This window comes from Emericellopsis atlantica (assembly GCF_019669845.1).
Source record: "Emericellopsis atlantica unplaced genomic scaffold F5Z01scaffold_14, whole genome shotgun sequence".
NCBI lineage: Eukaryota > Fungi > Ascomycota > Sordariomycetes > Hypocreales > Bionectriaceae > Emericellopsis > Emericellopsis atlantica.
In genome coordinates, this window is record NW_025764716.1 from 173,148 (window position 1) to 192,022 (window position 18,875).

The following is an 18,875-nucleotide window of genomic DNA, read 5'->3' on the forward strand; positions in this document are numbered from 1 at the left end:
CTGTGGCTGCTGGCTGGCTTGATGATGGCTTTCCTTGATTGGCCTGCGGTAGTCTGCAGTTGTCCGTGATAGGTCTGCGGCAATGGCGCCCAGAGACAAGTGCCGGCCTGGCCTCCTGGAGACGAGGCCTGAAGACGAGTCTGCTCGACGAGCTGGACGACTGAACAACCTCCAACGTTGGACGAGCTTGAATGAATCTCCGACTAGTACAAACGGCCGCAGATAAGAATGTCCATGTCCATGTGCGTTGGTCACTATCAGTCCAGTCCGTCCGTCTATCAGTGGCGAGACGGTCCTTTTGGCGAGCTGGCGCTGGGGACGGATCGGTCGGCACCGCGGCCAGCCAACGAGGAGGACGCGCCGACGACGAGGACAAAGGTTCCCCGGCCGGACTCTGGACTGGGAGTCGAGGACCCTTTGTCCAGTCCAGTGACACCCATTGCAAACGGCCAGGGCCAACTTCCTCTTGCAGCATGGAGGGCACCTCCTCCACGTTGCTCTGATTGATGGTGGAGGCATAGATTGCTGGATGGATCGACAAACGTTCCATCGGCTGGTCTTGGGGGCTCTTTTGCATGGGCCGGGGGCGACTGCATGTGGCTATCGGGCAATGTATCCAGCCAGTCGAGGCATCCGGATATATAGATCGGTCCCTCGCCAGACTGGTGTCCACGTTCCCTGACAACCCGACCAGATCAACAACCCCCGATCACCAGCCAGCACAATGGAGGTCACGCAGATCCCCACGCACGAGGCCGAGCGCGACTCGATCGGCAAGGAAAAGGCGGCGAGCGTCGACGTCGACGTGGACGCAAAGTCCAACTCGCCCTCGTCGCTCGAGGATGAGCCCATCACCGACATCTTCGTGCCCCTGCCGACCATCAAGGGCATCCCCGAGGAGCACAGCCCGTTGACGGTCCGCGCCGTCGTCACGGGTATCTGCTTGGGCTCCCTCGTCAACGCGTCCAACGTCTACCTCGGCCTCAAGACCGGCTTCACCTTCCCGGCCACCATCTTTGGCGCCATCTTTGGCTTCGGTGTCATCCGCCTGCTCTGCAAGGTCTTCCCCAACGTCCCCGGCGTCGGCGGCTTCTTTGGCCCCCAGGAGAACTCCATCATCCAAGCCGCCGCCACGGGTGCCGGTGGTATGGCGGGTATCTTCGTCGCCGGTCTGCCGGCCATGTACCAGCTGGGCCTCATGGGCGCCAACCCCAAGGAGGACTTTGGTCGTATCCTGGCCATCACCGTCGTCTGCGCGCTCTTTGGTCTCTTTGCCGCCGTGCCCCTGCGCAAGTTCTTCGTCATCAACGTCGCCCGTGAGCTCAACCTCGTCTTCCCCTCGCCCACCGCCACCGCTGTCGCCATCCGCTCCATGCACGCTGTCGGTACCGGCGCGGCCGACGCCATGAAGAAGATCAAGGCCATTGGCTTCGCCTTTGTCGGTGCTTTCACCCACATCATCGTCTCCCAGTACGCTGATGGCATCCTCCACGACTGGCACTTTTTCGCCTGGATCTTCTCGACCACCGGCTACTGGAACCAGACCGCCCTCGCCGCCGACAACTGGGGCTGGTACATCCAGCTGACACCCGCCTTCTTCGGCTCCGGCATGCTCGTCGGTCTCAACGCCGCTCTGTCCTGGTTTGGCGGCACCGTCTTCGCCTGGGCGCTTGCGGGTCCCCTGCTCGTCAAGTACGGCGAATGTGCTGGCCAGCCTCTCGTTGAGGAGGGCAAGTGGAAGGGCATGATCAGCTACAACTCCATGGGTGGTATCTCGGAGCCCGGCTACATCCCCTCCCCTCGTTACTGGTTCCTCTGGCCCGGTGTCATGGTCCTCGTCGTGTACGGTCTCGTCGAGTTTGTCCTCCACTTCAAGATCATCTGGACCGGTCTCCTCATGAGCATGCGTCGCTCTGCCGCCACCCTCAACAGCCGCCTCCAGGCTCAGGGCAAGTCCAACGCCTGGGTCGAGAAGCAGGCCGCCAAGGCTGTCGACCAGTCCGAGCTCGTCCAGGACTTTGCCACGGCCGACCAGCAGGTCCCCGTCTGGATCTGGGTCACGGGCACCATTGTCTTTGCCGTCATTGGCGCCGTCATTGTCCACGTCCAGTACGAGATGAACGCCGGCCTGGGTATCCTCGCCTGCATCCTCGGCTTCCTCTTTGCCTTTATCAGCATCTACGGCGGTGCCGTCACCGACACCACGCCCCTGACCGCCTCCTCCAAGGCCTCCCAGCTCATCTTTGGTGGCATCACCCACAACGGGGGCCACACCATCCCCGACGCCCAGCGCATCAACTTGATTGCCGGCAACATTGCCTCCGGCACCGCCAGCGTCGCCAGCGACCTCACCAGCGACTTCCGCGTCGGCTTCCTCCTCCGCACCCCGCCGCGTCTCCAGTTCTACGCCCAGGCCATCGGTGCCGTCGTCGCCGTCTTCCTCGCCCCGGGCATCTTTGTCCTCTTCATGTCCGCCTACCCCTGCGTCTGGGACCCCAAGCTCGTCAACGACCCGACCACCGTCTGCCCCTTCAACGCGCCCTCTGTCTTTGCCTGGAAGGCCGTGGCCGAGGCCGTCACCCAGCCCACCCTGCCCATCTCCCGCTCCTGCGGTATCTTCACCATTGTCATGGGTGTCGTGTCTGCCCTCCAGGCCGTCCTCAAGCACTTCTTCCTCACCGGCTCGCGTGAGAAGTACCGCAACTACCTCCCCAACTGGATGAGCATCGGTGTCGCCTGGGTGCTGGGTGCCGACTCTGGCTATGCCAAGTATGTTTTCTCTCTTTCTCTCTCTTGTCGATCGTTGCTAACCAAGACAGTGCCGTCATGATGGGTTCCATTACCGCCTGGTGGTGGAACAAGTGGTTCAGCAAGAGCTTCGAGTCCTACGGCATCGGCATCGCTGCTGGTCTCATTGCTGGTGAGGGTCTCGCCGGTGTCGTCAACGCCGCCCTCGAGCTCGGCGAGGTCAGCGGCAGCTTCAAAGGAACCAGCGTCGGTATTCCGGGGTCGTACTAGTCAAGTAATGGAGAGTTGGTGCTTGTGGAAAGGGCTGGAGAGCCAGAGATACCCGTACATAGTGAATGAAGCGTTGTTGCTTGATGCAAAGAGCTGCTGTGTGCAAAGAAGCTTACATCCATTTCTAATCAGCTCCTTACATAGCATCAGAACTTGAGCCTCCTGGACCAGGCAGGCAGCTAGTGCTTACGACGTCGGGTTCTTCTCCCGAGAGCGACATCCGAGGCCATCCAGGCTCCAGTTGAGCTTCCCACTGCACCGTTACGCGCCCTCTAATTCGACGATTGATCCTCGAGGTCTGGAAATCCAGGGGTCCGGCTCTAATTAATTAGGCATCAAATTGCCCTCGCGGCCTCGCCGTGTGACTCAACTGGCCGGCGTCTCTGTTGCCTACCCTGGAGCATGGTATCACAGCGTGAAGACGCGTTCACGCAGCAGTTGCATGTCGATAGATGTAAATGGCAAGCTGGATATGAATGAATATCTTAGTGCGTGTGGTGCTGCAAGAACTATTGTGTTGCTTAATTAGTAGACAGCACTCGCGACTAAAGTCCCACGAACTCACATTGGCAACTGTGGGCAGACAGAACAATACAAGCATTACTGAAACAATATCAAAACAAACAAGAATGACGCGCGTAATCAACCCTCAGACCATCAGAAGTCAGCCCAATCGGCTACTCACACCAATTATGTCGTCTATGCTAGTCGCTGTCGTGTTCATACAAGTCCTTCAGAGTAGATACGTGGCAAGTTAAGTAGGAACGGATATCTTGATTGAGATGATATTATAATAGTAGATCATGGCATCTAATAATCAGCATCCGTCGGGCTTTACCATAGCGCCACTAGGGAAGAAGGGTACAAGCAACACTGAAGCCACAGCAACACAAACGTCAGCATATACTCATCAGCTCTTCGCTGGAGCCTGGCTGTAGAATTCATCGAGGTGGCACCCGACATAGCACACTGAGCCATCGCTCCTGAAGAGCGATCAACACAGTCCCATAAAGAACACGAGCTCGAAAGCTAGTTTACCGTCTATCCACATACAATACGACACAGTAAGAAATCGCAATACTTCATGAGAAGGCTGGCTACAGCATGACTTGCTGGATACTCCCTCCCTAATCTACAACTCCCAGCGGCAGCACAGACACATAATCCAAAGGCGCCTGCTCCGACCCGTCCGCCATACCCGTGACCACCAGCTCATCCCCCTTTTTAACATGCACACCCTCAAACGTGACGCGGATCGCCGAGTGCCCATCCAGATACTCACTCGGGAACTTGCCCAGCCTAAACTCCGCATCGCCCTGCCACGTGCCCACCGTCTTCCCATTCAGGGCCACCGTGTACGTCGCGTTGCCGCCCACCACATCATAGTAGTTGACGGCCAGGTTATACGTGCCATCCGGGAAATTGAGCGTCGTCGTCGCCGTGCCTGTCTCGTTGGTGACAACAGCCCTGTACTGCGATGCTGTCTCGAATGGCTCCACGTCGACGGGCGCGTAGCCGTCGAGATCCATGTCCTCGGCCTCGATGCGCCAGGGGTGGTTACGCACACGATCTTGCACGTCCGCGATGCCCGACAGGCTGCGGTAGAACTCGTTGATAGCGTCGCGCCAGACGAGGGAGTGACCGGCCTGGTACGTGAGGCGGTACAGCTCGTGCTCAAAGCGCTCGTCGTCCATGCGCCCACGGAGTGTCTCCCACCTCTTTGGGAACGTGGCAGCCGTCTCGGCGCCAGCGTAATGCGCGTTGTAGAAGTGCTGAATCACCGTCTCGCCCGAGTGCAACTCAAAAGTGTAGGGCACGTGGTGGAACCACAGCATGAGGTCGTCGGGTGTCGTCTCCGTCTCCTCGAAGCGAGCAGCCACCTCGGGCTGGTACTGGCCTGCGTTGCCGGTGCCGTTCCAGACGGTGCGGTCCATACCGATGCCTTCACCGTCCGCGCGCGTCCACTGGCCCCAGCCGTTGTTGTCCTGCGAGGCCGGGTTGGGCCCGTAGTGCGTGTAGAGAATGTCCGTCAGCGTCTGTATGCCCAGGTTGCCCGTATAGTTCTCATACGCCGGCCACGACTCGAGGGACATGGAGCGGATCGTCTCGCGCACGCTGCGGCCGAGGCCAAAGGTCAGGCGCGTCCAGTCGTCGAGGATGGCGCCCGAGTCGAGCGTCGGGTTCCACGCCAGACGCCCAAAGGCGTACAGGTTCGACATGGACAGGTGGCTGCCCAGCCAGGTCTGGTCCATGCCAACGTTGGTCACGGCCGTGTAGCCGCCCAGCTTCTTGTCAAAGACGTTGCCGTTGAGCACGTCGCGCGTCCTCGATTCTTTACCGTCCACGCGCAGGTCAAAGTCGAGGATGGTCTGCCACAGCGGCGGCAGGTAGACCAGGTGGCACTGCTGGCCGAGATACTCCTGCGTCACCTGCAGCTCAATGGCCATGGGCGTCTCCCTGAGCGTCGAGAAGAGCGGCGAGACGGGCTCGCGCACCTGAAAGTCGATCGGTCCGTACTTGATCTGCACCACGACATTGTCGTCAAACTGCCCGTCCAGCTCGCCAAAGAACTCGACCGCCGCGTTGGCCCGGTCCGCGTGCCAGTCGTTCCAGTCCAGCTTGTCGTACACAAACGCACGGAACATGACAACGCCCCCGTGCGGCGCAATCGTCTTGGCGAACATGTTGGCCCCGTCCGCGAGCGTGCGGTTGTACGTGATCGGGCCTGGCTGACCCTCCGAGTTGGCCTTGACCAGGTAGCCCGCAAAGTCCGGCACGCGCTCATACATCTCGTCCGAGATACCCTGCCACCAGTCGATGACCTGGTCGTCCAGCGGGTCGAACGAGTCGAGCCCCCCAAACGTCTGCGGCGACGCAAAGTTGAGCGACATACCGATGCGTACGCCCCAAGGGCGGAACAGGTTGGCAATCTCCTCGACGCCGTCCCAGTTGCGCTGGCTCAGGATCGTTGGGTCCGCGTTCACGTTATTGATCACGATGCCGTTGACGCGGATCGAGGCCAGCAGGCGACCCAGCATGGGCACACGCGACAGGTCCTCGCGTACGTGGCCCACGCCGTCGTAGAAGATGGACACGCCTCCGTATCCGCGCTCGATGCTGCCGTGCGTGCCGTTGTCCCAGAGGTTGTCCCACTGGTTCGCCCACCGGATGGGCGCGTCCGGGTTGGTCGAGTAGGCCACTTTGCTGAAATCACCCTGCGCCAGCATCGAGAGGTACTCAAAGGCACCGTACAGGGCGCCGCGCTCGTTCGAGCCGATAATCACAGTGTCGTCGCCCTTGTTGCTCAGGTAGAAGCCGTCCTCAATGAGGTCGACGTCCTCAGGCAAGCTGCCAAATTCGTCCTCGTACGCCTGTGCTGTGGCGACGATGATGGAGGATGTGTCCTTGTCCGTCTTGCTGTCGCTGACGTCGAGCTCGAGGCCCAGGATGCCTTCGATGCCCACCTGCAGCTCGTTGGCGGCCGTGTGCAGCGGTGCGCCCTCGGTTGCGTTGAGGGCCACAATGGACGTGGCAAAGTTGTCGAGCTGCCCGCCCGTGTGGCAGTCGGACAGTCTCGCGTAGCGAAGCCAGCCGTCGAGGCCATCCTCGGCTCGCACCACGGCGAGCGCAGACGCTATCCAGAGGAGTGGTCGCATAGTCAGTAGGAGTGAGTGACACAGTGACAGACTGACAGTGTCGAGTGACCGAGTCTGCACCAGCCCTCGAGGCGCATGGCCGCCATTATTATGTTTGACGTCCTACGTGATCTCCATGTCCACTGCCTGGATGAATTCGATTCTGCCGACAGACTCCAGACTCCAGGGGCCCGGCTGAATGCAGAATTAGCCTGAACGGATGCCGTCGACGTCGGTGGGACGATGTGTCCATCACTGGATAATTACCGACAAGGATTCGTGGAGCCGGAGCTAGTCCAGGGCCAGGTACCGTTGGAGTCTGGAGGGGGAGACTAATTAGAGTTGTCATTGACGGAGAGCCCTTTGTCTTTGTAGCCGAGAAGTGTCCGACAAGACGTCTGTCTTACTCTTCAGTCTTCACAGATCACATCGACCTTCCTGGCTTCTCTCCCATATTTACACCAAAGTCCAGCCAGGCAGATGAACTCCCCCCGACAGACGTTCAAGACCGCCCGAGGGCACACATACTCCCTCGTCCACATCCCCCCCAGGGACAGCCGACCAACCCTGCTCCTCCTGCATGGCTTCCCCTCCCACCTCCACGACTGGGTCCAGCAGACCGGCTACTTGGCCGCTCACGGCTACGGCGTGCTCGCCCCAGACCTGCTGGGCTATGGCCAGACGGACCAGCCATCGTGCCCCGATGCCTACCGGCTAAAGCTCATGAGCGACGACATCGCGGAGATGGCCCACGCACTAGTGGTGGCGGGCAAACCCAAGCGCAGCACGCTCGTCGGCGTCGGCCACGACTTTGGCGCCACGCTGCTCTCGCGTGCCGCCGCCTATTACCCCGAGCTGTGGCATCGCCTCGTCTTCCTGGCTGTCGGACCTCCCAGGCTGGGCACCCCATTCGACGTGGATTCCATCAATCAGATGACGAGACAGGTCTTCGGGTTCGAGCTGTTGGGGTACATCAAGTGGCTCGCGACAGATCCGCAGGCCGCCACCACGCTCGAGAGTCACGCCCAGGCGGCCATGCGTCTCGTCTTCTGCGCCGATCACGGCGTCTGGGACGAGTGGTACCGCCCGCTCGGTAAGATGAAAGAGTTCTGCGAACAGAATCGTCAAGTGGCCATGGGCGAATGGTACACGACTGACCTGCAGCGGCACCATCTGGAGTGCTTTGCACGTCCAGGGGGGTACCGAGGTGCAACCATGTGGTATAAAATGTGGACAGACAATCTGTTTGCAGAAGATGAGCAGGGTCGTGAGGAATTTCGCATCCAGACACCGACGCTATTTGTAGGGGCAGAGGGATTTGCTCAGCAGCGCGACCTGCTGGCTGCTTGGTGTGAGGACTTGACCTGCAGGGAAGTAGACGGGGGCCACTGGATCCATCTCGAGCATGCGCACAGGGTCAATCAGTTGATAAAAGACTTCCTGGAGTGATGGAGAATCTGGGGCAGGAAATAAGGTTGTTCAGCACCCAAGTATGTTTCGAGTAGATTGCACATGGCTCTCCGCCTCGGCTGCTGCATGGACAAGTGACATGAGCACGTCATATAGAGACGGAGTCTCATAATGCCGAGTAAACAACCTTGATGCGGGCGCGCGTCAATAAAGTCCGTCTTGGGAGGCAGATGCATTATTATCACATGGAATCTTCGTCTTTCTGTACCCGGTCCCCTTGCCTAGAAGAGGGACGGCGCTTCAGGGTCCGAAGAGAGTATAAGACCTCGCCAGGGACTCACGCAACACGTAGCATGACCACTTCCACTGGAGTTGATTGTTCACAAAACGCAACTGCATCATGTTTCTTCAATCCAAGATCGCGGCCCTGGCGCTCTGCATCGCCCAGGTTTCCGCTGCCCCAGCCGCGAGACAGGCTGAAGGCTTCGTGACCACCGATGGCGAGAAATTCATGCTCGACGGGAAGAACTTCTACTTTGCCGGTAGCAATGCCTACTACCTCCCCTTTCAAGGCGTATGCCCACCTAAGCTCATTGACTCGTCCATTGCTAACGCGCGCTAGACCCAGGCCGACGTCGAGAAAGGACTCACCGCCGCCTACGACGCTGGCCTGCGCGTGATGCGCACATGGGGTTTCAACGACAAGAACGTGACCTACGACCCCAGCGGCCTGCCCCAGTACAACGGCGCTGACCCTGGTGCCGATGAAGCCGTCTTCCAGTGGTGGGACAATGGCGTCCCTACGATCGACGTGACCCAGTTTGACAAGGTCGTCAACGGGGCCGAGGCCGCTGGCATGAAGCTCCTCGTCACTCTGACCAACAACTGGGCTGACTACGGCGGCATGGACATGTACACCGTCAACCTGGGCGGACAGTACCACGACGATGTATGCCATTCTACAAACGCAAGACAAGCCAAAGAAAACCCCAACTAACACCTCGCCAGTTCTACCACGTCCCCGAAATCAAGCAAGCCTTCAAGAACTACGTCGAGCTCTTTGTCACCCGCTACAAGGACTCCCCCACCATCTTCGCCTGGGAACTCGCCAACGAGCCACGCTGCGGTGCCGACGGCACGCGCAACCTCCCACGCAGTCCCGCCGGCTGCGACCCGGACGTCATGAGCGCGTGGATCACCGAGATGAGCGCCTTCGTCAAGTCACTCGACCCCAACCATCTCGTCACCTGGGGCGGCGAGGGCGGCTTCAACCGCGTCTCGGATGACTGGGCGTACAATGGCGCCGACGGTGGTGACTTTGACGCTGAGATTGCCCTGGACGATATTGACTTTTGTGTCTTCCACTCGTATCCTGACTGGTGGTCCAAGACGGTCGACTGGACGGACCAGTGGATCCGCGATCATGCCGAGGCTGCTCGCGCGGCGGGCAAACCTGTGGTGCACGAGGAGTACGGCTGGCTGACGGACGAGGCGCGACTGGAGTATGTCGGCACCGTCAGCAACATCTCCAGGGTCGAGGCCATGGGCGGCTGGCAGGAGATTGCCGTGGAAGAGAAGATTCCGGACATGTACTGGCAGTTTGGCTACTCGGAGTGGTCGTATGGTCGCAACCACAATGACGGGTTCACCATCTATCTGGACGACGAGGAGGCACAGCCGCTGGTGTTTGAGCATGCGGAGAAGATGAATGCGCTGAATGGGCGTGGGTCAGGCTGTAAGCGTCATTCGCACTAGTTCAATAGCGAACAGAGCGGCCGGCTTTTGGGTGAATCTTGACTCATTGATCTGGACTATTCAGTATATGTGACAATGGACTTCGCTACGGCTACGAAAGAGTTACACAGCCCCCATTTTCACGTGCGGGAAGGTTAGCGACTTGCCTCTCGACAAGTGAAGACTACAAGGTAGTTCATACATCGTACCGGAGATACACTATCTGTGGCAAACTAGTGTTGTCCCCAGATCCACAGCTCAGATATGTAGATAGATCACCATGTGGAGTGACATTTAATATCGCCCACGGCGAGGCGACCGAAATGCCGCTAGATCAGACATAGAGGCAACTTATGACGGCCTCGTGCGAGGCCATGCGCAATCGAGGAGCTGCTCCGGGAAGACGGCTAGGGAACCGAGGACTGGACGGTTCAAGAAGCAGAAGAGACGTCAAAGACCGCTCTATAAAGCACGCGGGATAGTAAATCGCGTATCTGCCCAAGGCAAGGGCGCCAACCCATGCTGCAGCTATAGCACCTTTCCATGTTGAGAAGGGGGCTTGCAGTAGCTGGACTGGACGCAGCGGCTGACCATTGACAATGAGGCATCCCCGCGATGTCCACGAGGGTATTCTCCAAGATCTTGGCCTCGATGAGCACGTTCTTGTCCAGAATATAGCATCAAACACATGCAAAGGAATTATATGCCTCCGTCCAACGTTCCTTCCCCAGATTCGATCGCCGAGACATGCCCGGGCCGACAGATAAGTGGGTACCCGGCCCGGAGGTTCCACATGTTTCGCCCCGGGGCGCCTTCCCCAGACTTGCCTCTTTCGGACGATGCGGACCTTGTGCCCCCGCCAGCATCGCTCACTGAAGTGTGATGGTCAGTCAGAGAACGACTATATAATTTGGCGAGTCTCACGTTGATCTGGTCGATATAGACATCGCAGCAAACAAGTGATTCACATCGACAAGATGATCTTTCCATTGTTCGCACTGTTCGCCTCGAGCTTGGCTTTCCCCACGGTGAAGCGCTGCGGTGCGCAGACGTATGAGGCGGAAGACGCTGCTCTCAGTGGCACCCAAGTTCTGACGGACTTGGGTGGATACAGCGGTAAGCCAAGTCTAGCTACAAGACGTCGACTTCTGCTGACTTTCGACGCAGGCTCTGGGTATGTCGGTGGCTTCGATCAGGCCTCCGACAAGATCACCTTCTCCGTGGATAGCTCATCCGAAAAGCTGTACGACGTGACCATTCGCTATGCTACACCATATGGAGAGAAGACAGCGACCCTCTCTCTGAACGGGGGCACCAACAGCGACATCTACCTCGCAGCGACCGACAGCTGGAAGGACGTCAAAGCTGGTCAGCTGCTGCTCAACGAGGGCTCAAACAGCATCGACATTGTCAGCAACTGGGGATGGTGAGAAATCCTTTATGAAGAATTAGTCTCATTCACTAACTGTCAAGGTATTTGATCGACTCCCTCACCTTGAGCGAGACAGCGGCTGCTCCTGACCACAACATCAACCCCACACTCGTCAACCCAAACGCCAACGCCGATGCCGTCGCCCTTTATGACTATCTTCGCTCCATTTACGGCAAAAACATCCTCTCTGGTCAGCAAGACCTCGAGTGGACCGAGTGGCTCGCGCAGCAGACTGGCAAGACACCTGCCCTCGTGGCGGTGGACCTGATGGACTACAGCCCCTCCCGTGTCGAGAGGCAGGGCCAGGTCGCCACGACCGTCGAGGACGCCATCACCTTCTCCGAAAAGGGCGGCATCGTCTCCGTGCTGTGGCACTGGAATGCCCCCGCTGGCCTCTACGACACGTCCGAGAACCCCTGGTGGAGTGGCTTCTACACCAGGGCCACCAGCTTCAACGTCGCCACGGCCCTGGCGGATCCCAACGGCAACGACTACAAGCTCATCATCAGGGACATTGACGCCATCGCCAAAGAGCTGCTTCGCCTCCAGGACGCCAACGTACCCGTGCTCTGGCGTCCCTTGCATGAGGCTGAAGGCAAGTGGTTCTGGTGGGGCGCCCAGGGTCCCGAGCCATGCAAGCAACTCTGGGAGCTCATGTACGATCGTATGACCAACCATCACGGCTTGAACAACTTGATCTGGGTCTGGAACTCGCTTGCCCCTGAATGGTATCCCGATCCCGATACCGTGGACATTCTGGCCGCCGATGTCTACGCCCAAGGCAATGGAGTAAGTCTTGCCATTTCTTCTACAAGTGATATATTGGGCGTTGCTGACAGCTCATACAGCCCATGTCAGCCGAGTACAATCGCCTCATTGAGCTAGGCAACGACCAGAAGCTCATCGCCGCCTCGGAGGTTGGTTCCGCGCCGGATCCTGATCAACTGCAAGCGTACCAGGCCCACTGGCTGTGGTTCGCCGTCTGGACAGATGGCTTCATCAACAACGCCGACTACAACCCGCCCGAGCTCCTGAAGCAGGTGAGTGCCTTTGAAATTCTGGACAGAGAAGACTTTACTGACGCGTCTAGATCTACAATGACGAATATGTCTTGACGCTGGATGAGATTTCGGGTTGGCGGGGATAGGAGGATGAGACATGTCTGAAATTCGAGTGCGGGTTCTTCTCCAATAACATCATTGTTAGAACTCAATTGACTCGAAAGTACCATCCTTCAACTGGTTGTTATATCTGTTGAGGATTTGTGTCCAAGACTAACACCGTTATCTCCATCGTAATCTCCAGACATTGTGAGCGGGGTCTGCTTGTCCGGCTGTCAGCCCCAGAGTAAGACACCATAAGCACGCTGAAGAATCAAGCCAATACTCCCCAACGATCAACATCCCGCGACCATGAAAGTCATCATCTCAGGTGCCACGGGCTTGGTCGCGACCGCAGTTGTCCAGCAGAGCCTCGCCCATCCCAAAATTTCCAAGGTCATCGCCCTCTCGCGGCGAGCCGTCGAGCTCCCCGACAATGTAAACAGCAGCAAGCTCAAGCAGGTGCTCATCAAGGATTACAACGAGTATCCAGAAGACATACTCGAAGAGTTGCGCGGCGCCCACGCGTGTATTTGGTAAGCTTGCGGACCGTTCTCGCTGGGTACGTTTGCGATGCTCACACTATCCAGGACTGTTGCAATCACACCATCAAAGTCGATGACCTACCCGTGGGAAGATGTGGTCAAGATATGCCAGACGTCCACCACAACGGCTCTCCACGCCATGATCGGCGCTGGCATGGCAGAGCCATTCCGCTTCTTGTACGTGAGCGGCGATCGCGTTGATCCCGACAGTCCGCCCAAGCCCGGGCCGATGGGGCGATATATACAACTGCGGGTAAGTAGCATCGTTGTATAGTCCATGCTTTCGGTGGCTGACCTGTTGATTTCAGGGCGAGACAGAGAACATGGTGCGTCAAATCGCGGAGCAGTACCATGGCAAAGTCCAGGTCTGCATCGCGCGCCCCGGCATCGTGACGAGTGACGCAACCTACACGAGGGCCTTTTGGGGCTCAGCCGTGAGGACGCTCAACCCCGTTGCCAACGTCAGCCGTGACGAGCTCGCTGCTGCAATGGTCGATCAAGTGGTGAACGGGTTCGACAAGAAGGTGTTGGCAAACGCAGACTTGAAGACGAGGGGCCGTGAGGTCCTGACGCAGCAGGACCAGGGGTAAGAGCCATATCAGTTGTGAATAAGTTCTTTGGGGTTGAGCACGTTCGACTGTCACTATAGAGTAATGTGAGTATGAAACGTAACATTTGATTTTGCCAGCCTACTAAAACAGGTTGAGAGTGTCAATCCAACGTAATACATGCGGTTGGCGCTTGAACAATGATCACAGCACCGTTGGACGGTGATAGCTTCTCATCCCAGATTCCCTTCCAATGCACCTTGCCACAGGTACTAGCGGCCTCTCTTTCGGATTTATTGTGACTGAACATTGAACCTGATGTCAATCAGAGGGACCCTGAGCATCGACGACTACAATTGACTCAATGCTAACCCACAGCAGCATGGCTCATGGACGTTCTCCCCTCAACTTGCACGCCATGTATTCTAAAGCGGTTTCACGTATTTAGAGATTCTCACTGTTCTTGTCCTCGCGTAGCAGATGTACGAGGGTAGTTCCCTCTTGTTCAGAGCCCCCCTTATCTAGTCTGGCCTAGTACAACTGTTCACAAAGGAGTCTGGTGCAGCATGTCCATCAAACATGGCCTTGTTCACTTGGATGAATCGCAATACCTCGCAACAAACAGGACAAAACGTCAGACAACCAAGAACACAGAATCATCATCATGTCCGCGCCCTCCTGTTCCCGAACACATAAATAGGACCTCTCCTCTCCCATCGTTAACCCTATTCGTATCAACACACATCTCTACTACTGCTCTCCCATCACCAACACCATGGTCTTCGTCGGCTGCACAAAGTGCGGCTCCCATTGCCACCACAGCTGCTACTTCGACCACCACGGCGACTTTTCCTGCCACAATACCAAACGCCCTGCCACAACGAATCTTGGGCGTATGAGCGCGTCGGCTACAACGACTACGGGAAGCCGTACATCTGCTTCTCGGAGGACGGTTGCGAGGAGTGGATCGTGACCCCGATCATGTGCATGGATCCCTTTATCGTGTACAAGGAGAAGGTCCAGGATAACGGGTCGCTGCGCATTACCATCTGGAAGCCAGGCCCTTATCCCGGCCACGGCGGCTTCACGGCGGAGGAGTTCATCCCGCCTTCCAAGAGGCCTCCCCCTTCAGGCTCTGAGGAGAAGGAGGATTCCCTTCTGAGTTGAACACAACGTTGGGAAGCGCGTGTCTACGATGGGATAGTAGATCTTGTCCTGCGAAGGAAGGGGGAGGGGGTATCTAGCTGTCTCCATTCAAACGTCTCGTCGACTACTACTAAGGTCCCATCTTCCACAGCTTGGGCGCCTACTACTCTTCCCTTTTGTCCGATTCCTACAATCCCAGCTCCCGGGCGGGTCCCATAGCTCTCTCTCTCTCTATCTCATCAGCAATACATCCATCCATCCATGCCACAACCTGAATTATAACCCGCCAACTCCTTGTGAACTGCCCTCGGGAGGCTCATCCATATATATACGGTCCTCTGATTAGAAGTGGGTCAAAGTGCCAACAGAAATAGACAAGGAAGCCGTTTTCCCAGCGTAGAATAACAATACAATAAGAAATGATGATTGGCATGTGTGCCATGTTCGTAAATGGGACGTGAGTAAATGAGGGTGAATATGCGCAAACGAATCAAACGTCTGGTAAAATCGCAAAATTAGAATGAGTGCTTCTGCCAAGCGGTGACTTGGCGCTGGGCCAAGTCCCCATGCTCGTGAACTTGCTTTAGGAGGAGTTGACCCTCGGATCAGCAAAGTACTGCATCATGCCCCATCCATGTTGGGCAGCCGGTTGCCCCGGTGTGGCCTCGTCTATGTTTTGACTGTGCATGCTCTCCCAATCGTCGAAAACGACGGGTGCAGGCGAGTAATCAAAGTCCACCACGCCATCGCTCGACTCCATCGACTGCGCCGCCGAGTGCGGGTGCTCTTGCTTGATCGAGTGTGTCGAGGGAATGGGTGAATGGTTGGCGGTCATGGGTGAATGATTGGCCGTCATGGGCGAATGACCAGTCGAATCAGAGGGCGACGGCCCATTGGGACGCGTGAATTGTTGTGAAGGCATCATCATCGGTGTTTGGTAGGCTGAGGCGTACGATGTGTGGGCGTTCGGGCTGCCATTGGACATGACTTGCTGGGTCGGCGGCTGAGGTGGCATGGGGTTGAAGGACACACGCGGATCCTGAAACTGCTGCATGCCCTGGGGCTGACCAGGGAAGGGAGGGGGCGTGAGCTGGATGTTGTCCATCACGATATCGGCCAGGTCATACGCGACGCTAGCAATGAACTCAGCCTCCCCCTCGTTGCCGGAGAAGAACTCGAGCAGGTCCTGCAGCTGCCCTGGGTTCTCCTTCTCGAGGAAGCCCTGCGCCCGGCCCGTCTTGCTGGGGTGCCAACTGAAACGCGGTCGCCTGCCAGAGTAGCTCGACTGCTTGCTGCTGATGAGAGAATCCCAGGCCTCGCGAATCAGAGGTTGGTGGAGAAGACCGTACACGACCCGCGAGTGCATCCATTCTCCCTTTGTCATGCCAGACTCGAAATGCCGGGCCACGTGCTCGACGTGGCGCTCGCGAGCGGGATGGAGCGCGGAGCAGAAGCCGCATGCCCAGTACTTGCGCTTGCGCAGGAATCGAACGACCTTTTCGGCGTGGGGACAGGTCGTGCAGCCGTGGCATTGCTTGTGGTGCTGGTTGAAGGAGTTGGACCCCCAGAAGCTGCGGTTGCACCCAGGCTCCGGGCAAGGGTACTTCCTCCATCGCTCGTGAAACTCGTCCTCATGGCGCTTCCAGTCGTACTTGCGCTTGAAGCTCGTCTCGCACGACGTGCACCAGTAGATATTCTGCTTGTTGAGCGACCCGGGGGCACTCATCTGGCCGCCCGTGATCACGGGCTGGCCGGTCGGGGAGGTGATCTGCGGCGGCATGGGCAGCGGGGCCTGCGAGCGTGGGCCATTGGTGCCTGCCGACGCCCAAGACATTGCGGAATGTGACGACATGTTTGAGAAGACGGAGGCGTGACCCGAGGAGCCGGAGCTGGTGGATGAGACAGAGAAGCGTGGGCGGTGGACAAAAGGCGCAGTGGGAGGAGGGTACGAAAACAGGGTTGCTAGATCCTTGTCAGTTGAGGTGTTGGAAGGAATGCGCCTGCAGTCTGACGACACGGCGGGGGACCACGGACCAGTTCCATCATCCGTCATTGGCAATTGGGGCTTCATGTCGCTCCGTAGAATCGAGCTGTTCGCGGGCGGCGCGATGGGCGTCGTCGAGTTCTGCGAGACGGGCGAAAGCACCGCGGGTTGCTGTCGTTGCTGCTGGTCGGCCTGGCGAGCAGCAGTGGGAGGAGGCGGAGGCGGGCATTGCGGCGCTGGAGGGATCGCGAGCGCAGGGAGTTGCGATTGAAGCTGTTGCGGTTGTATCGACGAGTGGTCTGGCGTTTGCTGTTGATGTGGTTGCTGTTGTTGCTGCTGCTGTTGCTGTTGCTGCGTCGGCTGTTGGTTCGGATCAGCGAGGGTTTGCAGCATTTGCGTGTCGAGTAGCTGATGGAGCTGATCGCGGGAGAGGCCAGCCTCCATCAGCATCTGCAAGTTCTTGCGCGCCTCGGCGAGAACATCTTGCGGTTGCTGCTGCTGCTGCTGCTGTTGCTGTTGCTGTTGCTGAGGTAGGAGGTGAGGCGATTGGCTCTGGACCGTTGGGTCCATGGTTCACATAGAGGCGCCGCGAGACTGGGATGTAGCGACTGGAGGGTATGGTATAAACGAATGGACGAACGCGATAGCGCACTGCATGCAAAGGCCGAAGCTTAGCGGGATCGAGCGAAGGGACGTCGACGATGGACGACGAGAGCGTTGATGGCGGTTGTGGCAGTTCAGGTGAGAGTTGCGGATGGCCCGAACGGTGAGATGGGCGGGAGCTGGAAGGACTGGGCTGGACTGGACTGGACCTGGCTGGGTTGGCTGGCTGGCTGGGCTGGGCGAGGGCCAGGTTGTTCAGCTGGCTGGGTGACTGGGTCCAGTCGAGAGATGAGCAGATCTCCCCCTGGTCCAGCATGCAGTGAGTGCCTGGCACTGGCAGCACCGACGCTGCTGATTAGTGGGCAGGCCCCTTCCTTGGCGGATACAGCATTAATTACGTCCGGGATACGCGGGTTTGCCTACTGTACAATAGGAATTGGGATGGGAAATCCGTACTCCGTGCGCCATGCTCGCTACGAGAATTGACTGTTGCACGAGCGGACTGGAGGCTCATGGCTAGAGGCTCGCCTGCTGGGACAGGACGCTGTGGTACTGTAGCAGTGGTAGCTGGTGGCCGCCTGGACATGTAGATCCCTCCCCCCTCCATCACCACCGCCAAAAAGGAACCTGTCCCTCGGTCCAAAATCATTGCAATCAATGCCCTCAATGCGCGCTGTCCGGGGGCTGATCATTGACGAGCAACGACTGGAACGGCTAGCCTCCAGGCTACGTTGTACATAATTTAGAGAAGCGCCAGGGGCAGCTGGCAGGCCGCAGCACATCGCCGTGGCCGGCGCTAACGACATGGAGGCGCCATCTTCCAAATAGGTTATCTGCTGCAAATCTTCTGCTGCTGTGGTTGGCTGGCCCTGGTGCTTCACTGCTTCTAGCTGCCGCGGACCCCTTTTTGCCGGGCCCAGCTGTCGCGCTTGCAGTCAAACTTCCGACTGGAGCCCCTGGAGTGTGCACTGTAAAAATAAGTAATACCAGCCGACGATTGGAGATGACGATGACCCAGTCCGTCATCACGTCCATGTCGCGAGTCGTGAGTCCAGGATATTTGAGGAATTCGCACCACCACCAACGCCATCATGATCAGGCAGGATTCAATTCCCCTGCCAGGCCTCCCGCGAAACAAGCTCCTCGACAACCCGAATACGTGCTTGCATGTCAGAAGGAAGATGCCTGCCTGCCTGCCTGCCTCCTGTCAAGCCTTTTCTCCAGGGGTCAATCGCGAGGCTAGCCACCCCCCCAAGCATCATCATCACACAGGTGACAAGGCACAAGCGCGACAAGCCGACAGGCGTCTCGGGTGGGTCAGGGGAAACCACACTGCCTGCACGGCACCTTGTGTGGTGCATTGATGGTATTGGCGACCACTACCGATGTTTTCGCAGCAATTAATTATTATTATCGTGTTGCCGGATCAGATAATAATAGATGGACGTAAACCAGATGCCGTCAGTGTGGGTTGGGCGCCTGAAACGACTGGATGTTGTCTGCCAGGTCGTCACTTGCCAGCCACTGTGAGATGGTGCGCAGGATCAGAGCTAGGACCATCGACGCCGGGTGTTGCGCAATATCAGACCATGTTCAGACTTCAGACTTCTTCTCCTCATCTCTCCACTAACAACAGCAAGTACGTACTCACAGAAAACCATCTCTTGTGCGTGCAACCCCGTCACGTCACCAGCAAGCCGACACGGTTCACAGAGCGCGT

The 18,875-nt window shown here is 57.9% G+C and overlaps 7 protein-coding genes across 7 annotated transcripts; 5 read left to right on the forward strand and 2 right to left on the reverse strand.

Annotated features, from left to right (window-relative positions):
- Nucleotides 1-809: 809 nt before the first annotated feature.
- Nucleotides 810-3,165, forward strand: F5Z01DRAFT_655769 (OPT oligopeptide transporter protein-domain-containing protein). Its single transcript, XM_046263532.1, has 2 exons — nt 810-2,769; nt 2,820-3,165. The coding sequence occupies exons 1-2, from the start codon at nt 1,148-1,150 to the stop codon at nt 3,016-3,018; spliced, it is 1,821 nt and encodes a 606-aa protein (XP_046117952.1). The 5' UTR covers nt 810-1,147; the 3' UTR covers nt 3,019-3,165.
- Nucleotides 3,166-4,131: 966 nt separating this feature from the next.
- Nucleotides 4,132-6,491, reverse strand: F5Z01DRAFT_655772 (glycoside hydrolase superfamily; the record flags this gene model as incomplete). Its single annotated transcript, XM_046263533.1, has 1 exon — nt 4,132-6,491. A coding segment is annotated over exon 1 (2,095 nt), but the record flags the coding sequence as incomplete, so codon positions are not given.
- A 487-nt stretch (nt 6,492-6,978) lies between these two features.
- F5Z01DRAFT_655773 (Alpha/Beta hydrolase protein) lies at nt 6,979-8,240 on the forward strand. The gene has a single exon (XM_046263534.1). The coding sequence runs from the start codon at nt 7,134-7,136 to the stop codon at nt 8,100-8,102; it is 969 nt and encodes a 322-aa protein (XP_046117954.1). The 5' UTR covers nt 6,979-7,133; the 3' UTR covers nt 8,103-8,240.
- A 194-nt stretch (nt 8,241-8,434) lies between these two features.
- On the forward strand, nt 8,435-9,853 carry F5Z01DRAFT_687518 (endo-1,4-beta-mannosidase-like protein; the record flags this gene model as incomplete). Its single annotated transcript, XM_046266017.1, has 4 exons — nt 8,435-8,637; nt 8,686-9,012; nt 9,072-9,786; nt 9,834-9,853. The coding sequence occupies exons 1-4, from the start codon at nt 8,464-8,466 to the stop codon at nt 9,851-9,853; spliced, it is 1,236 nt and encodes a 411-aa protein (XP_046117955.1). The 5' UTR covers nt 8,435-8,463.
- Nucleotides 9,854-10,746: 893 nt separating this feature from the next.
- Nucleotides 10,747-12,496, forward strand: F5Z01DRAFT_707598 (glycoside hydrolase family 26 protein). Its single transcript, XM_046266453.1, has 5 exons — nt 10,747-10,913; nt 10,965-11,223; nt 11,271-12,018; nt 12,078-12,269; nt 12,320-12,496. Exons 1-5 carry the CDS (start codon nt 10,775-10,777, stop codon nt 12,374-12,376), a joined length of 1,395 nt encoding a protein of 464 aa, XP_046117956.1. The 5' UTR covers nt 10,747-10,774; the 3' UTR covers nt 12,377-12,496.
- An 88-nt stretch (nt 12,497-12,584) lies between these two features.
- On the forward strand, nt 12,585-13,726 carry F5Z01DRAFT_112263 (putative nucleoside-diphosphate-sugar epimerase). Its single transcript, XM_046257427.1, has 3 exons — nt 12,585-12,865; nt 12,920-13,127; nt 13,183-13,726. Exons 1-3 carry the CDS (start codon nt 12,642-12,644, stop codon nt 13,462-13,464), a joined length of 714 nt encoding a protein of 237 aa, XP_046117957.1. The 5' UTR covers nt 12,585-12,641; the 3' UTR covers nt 13,465-13,726.
- A 1,425-nt stretch (nt 13,727-15,151) lies between these two features.
- Nucleotides 15,152-17,122, reverse strand: F5Z01DRAFT_622430 (uncharacterized protein; the record flags this gene model as incomplete). The annotated part of the gene is made up of 2 exons (XM_046261268.1): nt 15,152-16,530; nt 16,603-17,122. 2 exons carry the CDS (start codon nt 17,120-17,122, stop codon nt 15,152-15,154), a joined length of 1,899 nt encoding a protein of 632 aa, XP_046117958.1.
- Nucleotides 17,123-18,875: the final 1,753 nt, after the last annotated feature.

What these genes read in the sequence shown, in the direction of transcription:
- F5Z01DRAFT_655769 (XM_046263532.1), top strand. Translation starts at nt 1,148, where the DNA reads ATGGCGGGTATCTTCGTCGCCGGTCTGCCGGCCATGTACCAGCTGGGC. An exon ending in GCCGACTCTGGCTATGCCAA is followed by an intron (nt 2,770 to 2,819) that starts GTATGTTTTCTC and finishes TAACCAAGACAG; the next exon opens with TGCCGTCATGATGGGTTCCA.
- F5Z01DRAFT_655773 (XM_046263534.1), top strand. Translation starts at nt 7,134, where the DNA reads ATGAACTCCCCCCGACAGACGTTCAAGACCGCCCGAGGGCACACATAC.
- F5Z01DRAFT_707598 (XM_046266453.1), top strand. Translation starts at nt 10,775, where the DNA reads ATGATCTTTCCATTGTTCGCACTGTTCGCCTCGAGCTTGGCTTTCCCC. An exon ending in ATTGTCAGCAACTGGGGATG is followed by an intron (nt 11,224 to 11,270) that starts GTGAGAAATCCT and finishes CTAACTGTCAAG; the next exon opens with GTATTTGATCGACTCCCTCA. An exon ending in TCTACGCCCAAGGCAATGGA is followed by an intron (nt 12,019 to 12,077) that starts GTAAGTCTTGCC and finishes CAGCTCATACAG; the next exon opens with CCCATGTCAGCCGAGTACAA.
- F5Z01DRAFT_112263 (XM_046257427.1), top strand. Translation starts at nt 12,642, where the DNA reads ATGAAAGTCATCATCTCAGGTGCCACGGGCTTGGTCGCGACCGCAGTT. An exon ending in GGCGCCCACGCGTGTATTTG is followed by an intron (nt 12,866 to 12,919) that starts GTAAGCTTGCGG and finishes CACACTATCCAG; the next exon opens with GACTGTTGCAATCACACCAT. An exon ending in GGCGATATATACAACTGCGG is followed by an intron (nt 13,128 to 13,182) that starts GTAAGTAGCATC and finishes TGTTGATTTCAG; the next exon opens with GGCGAGACAGAGAACATGGT.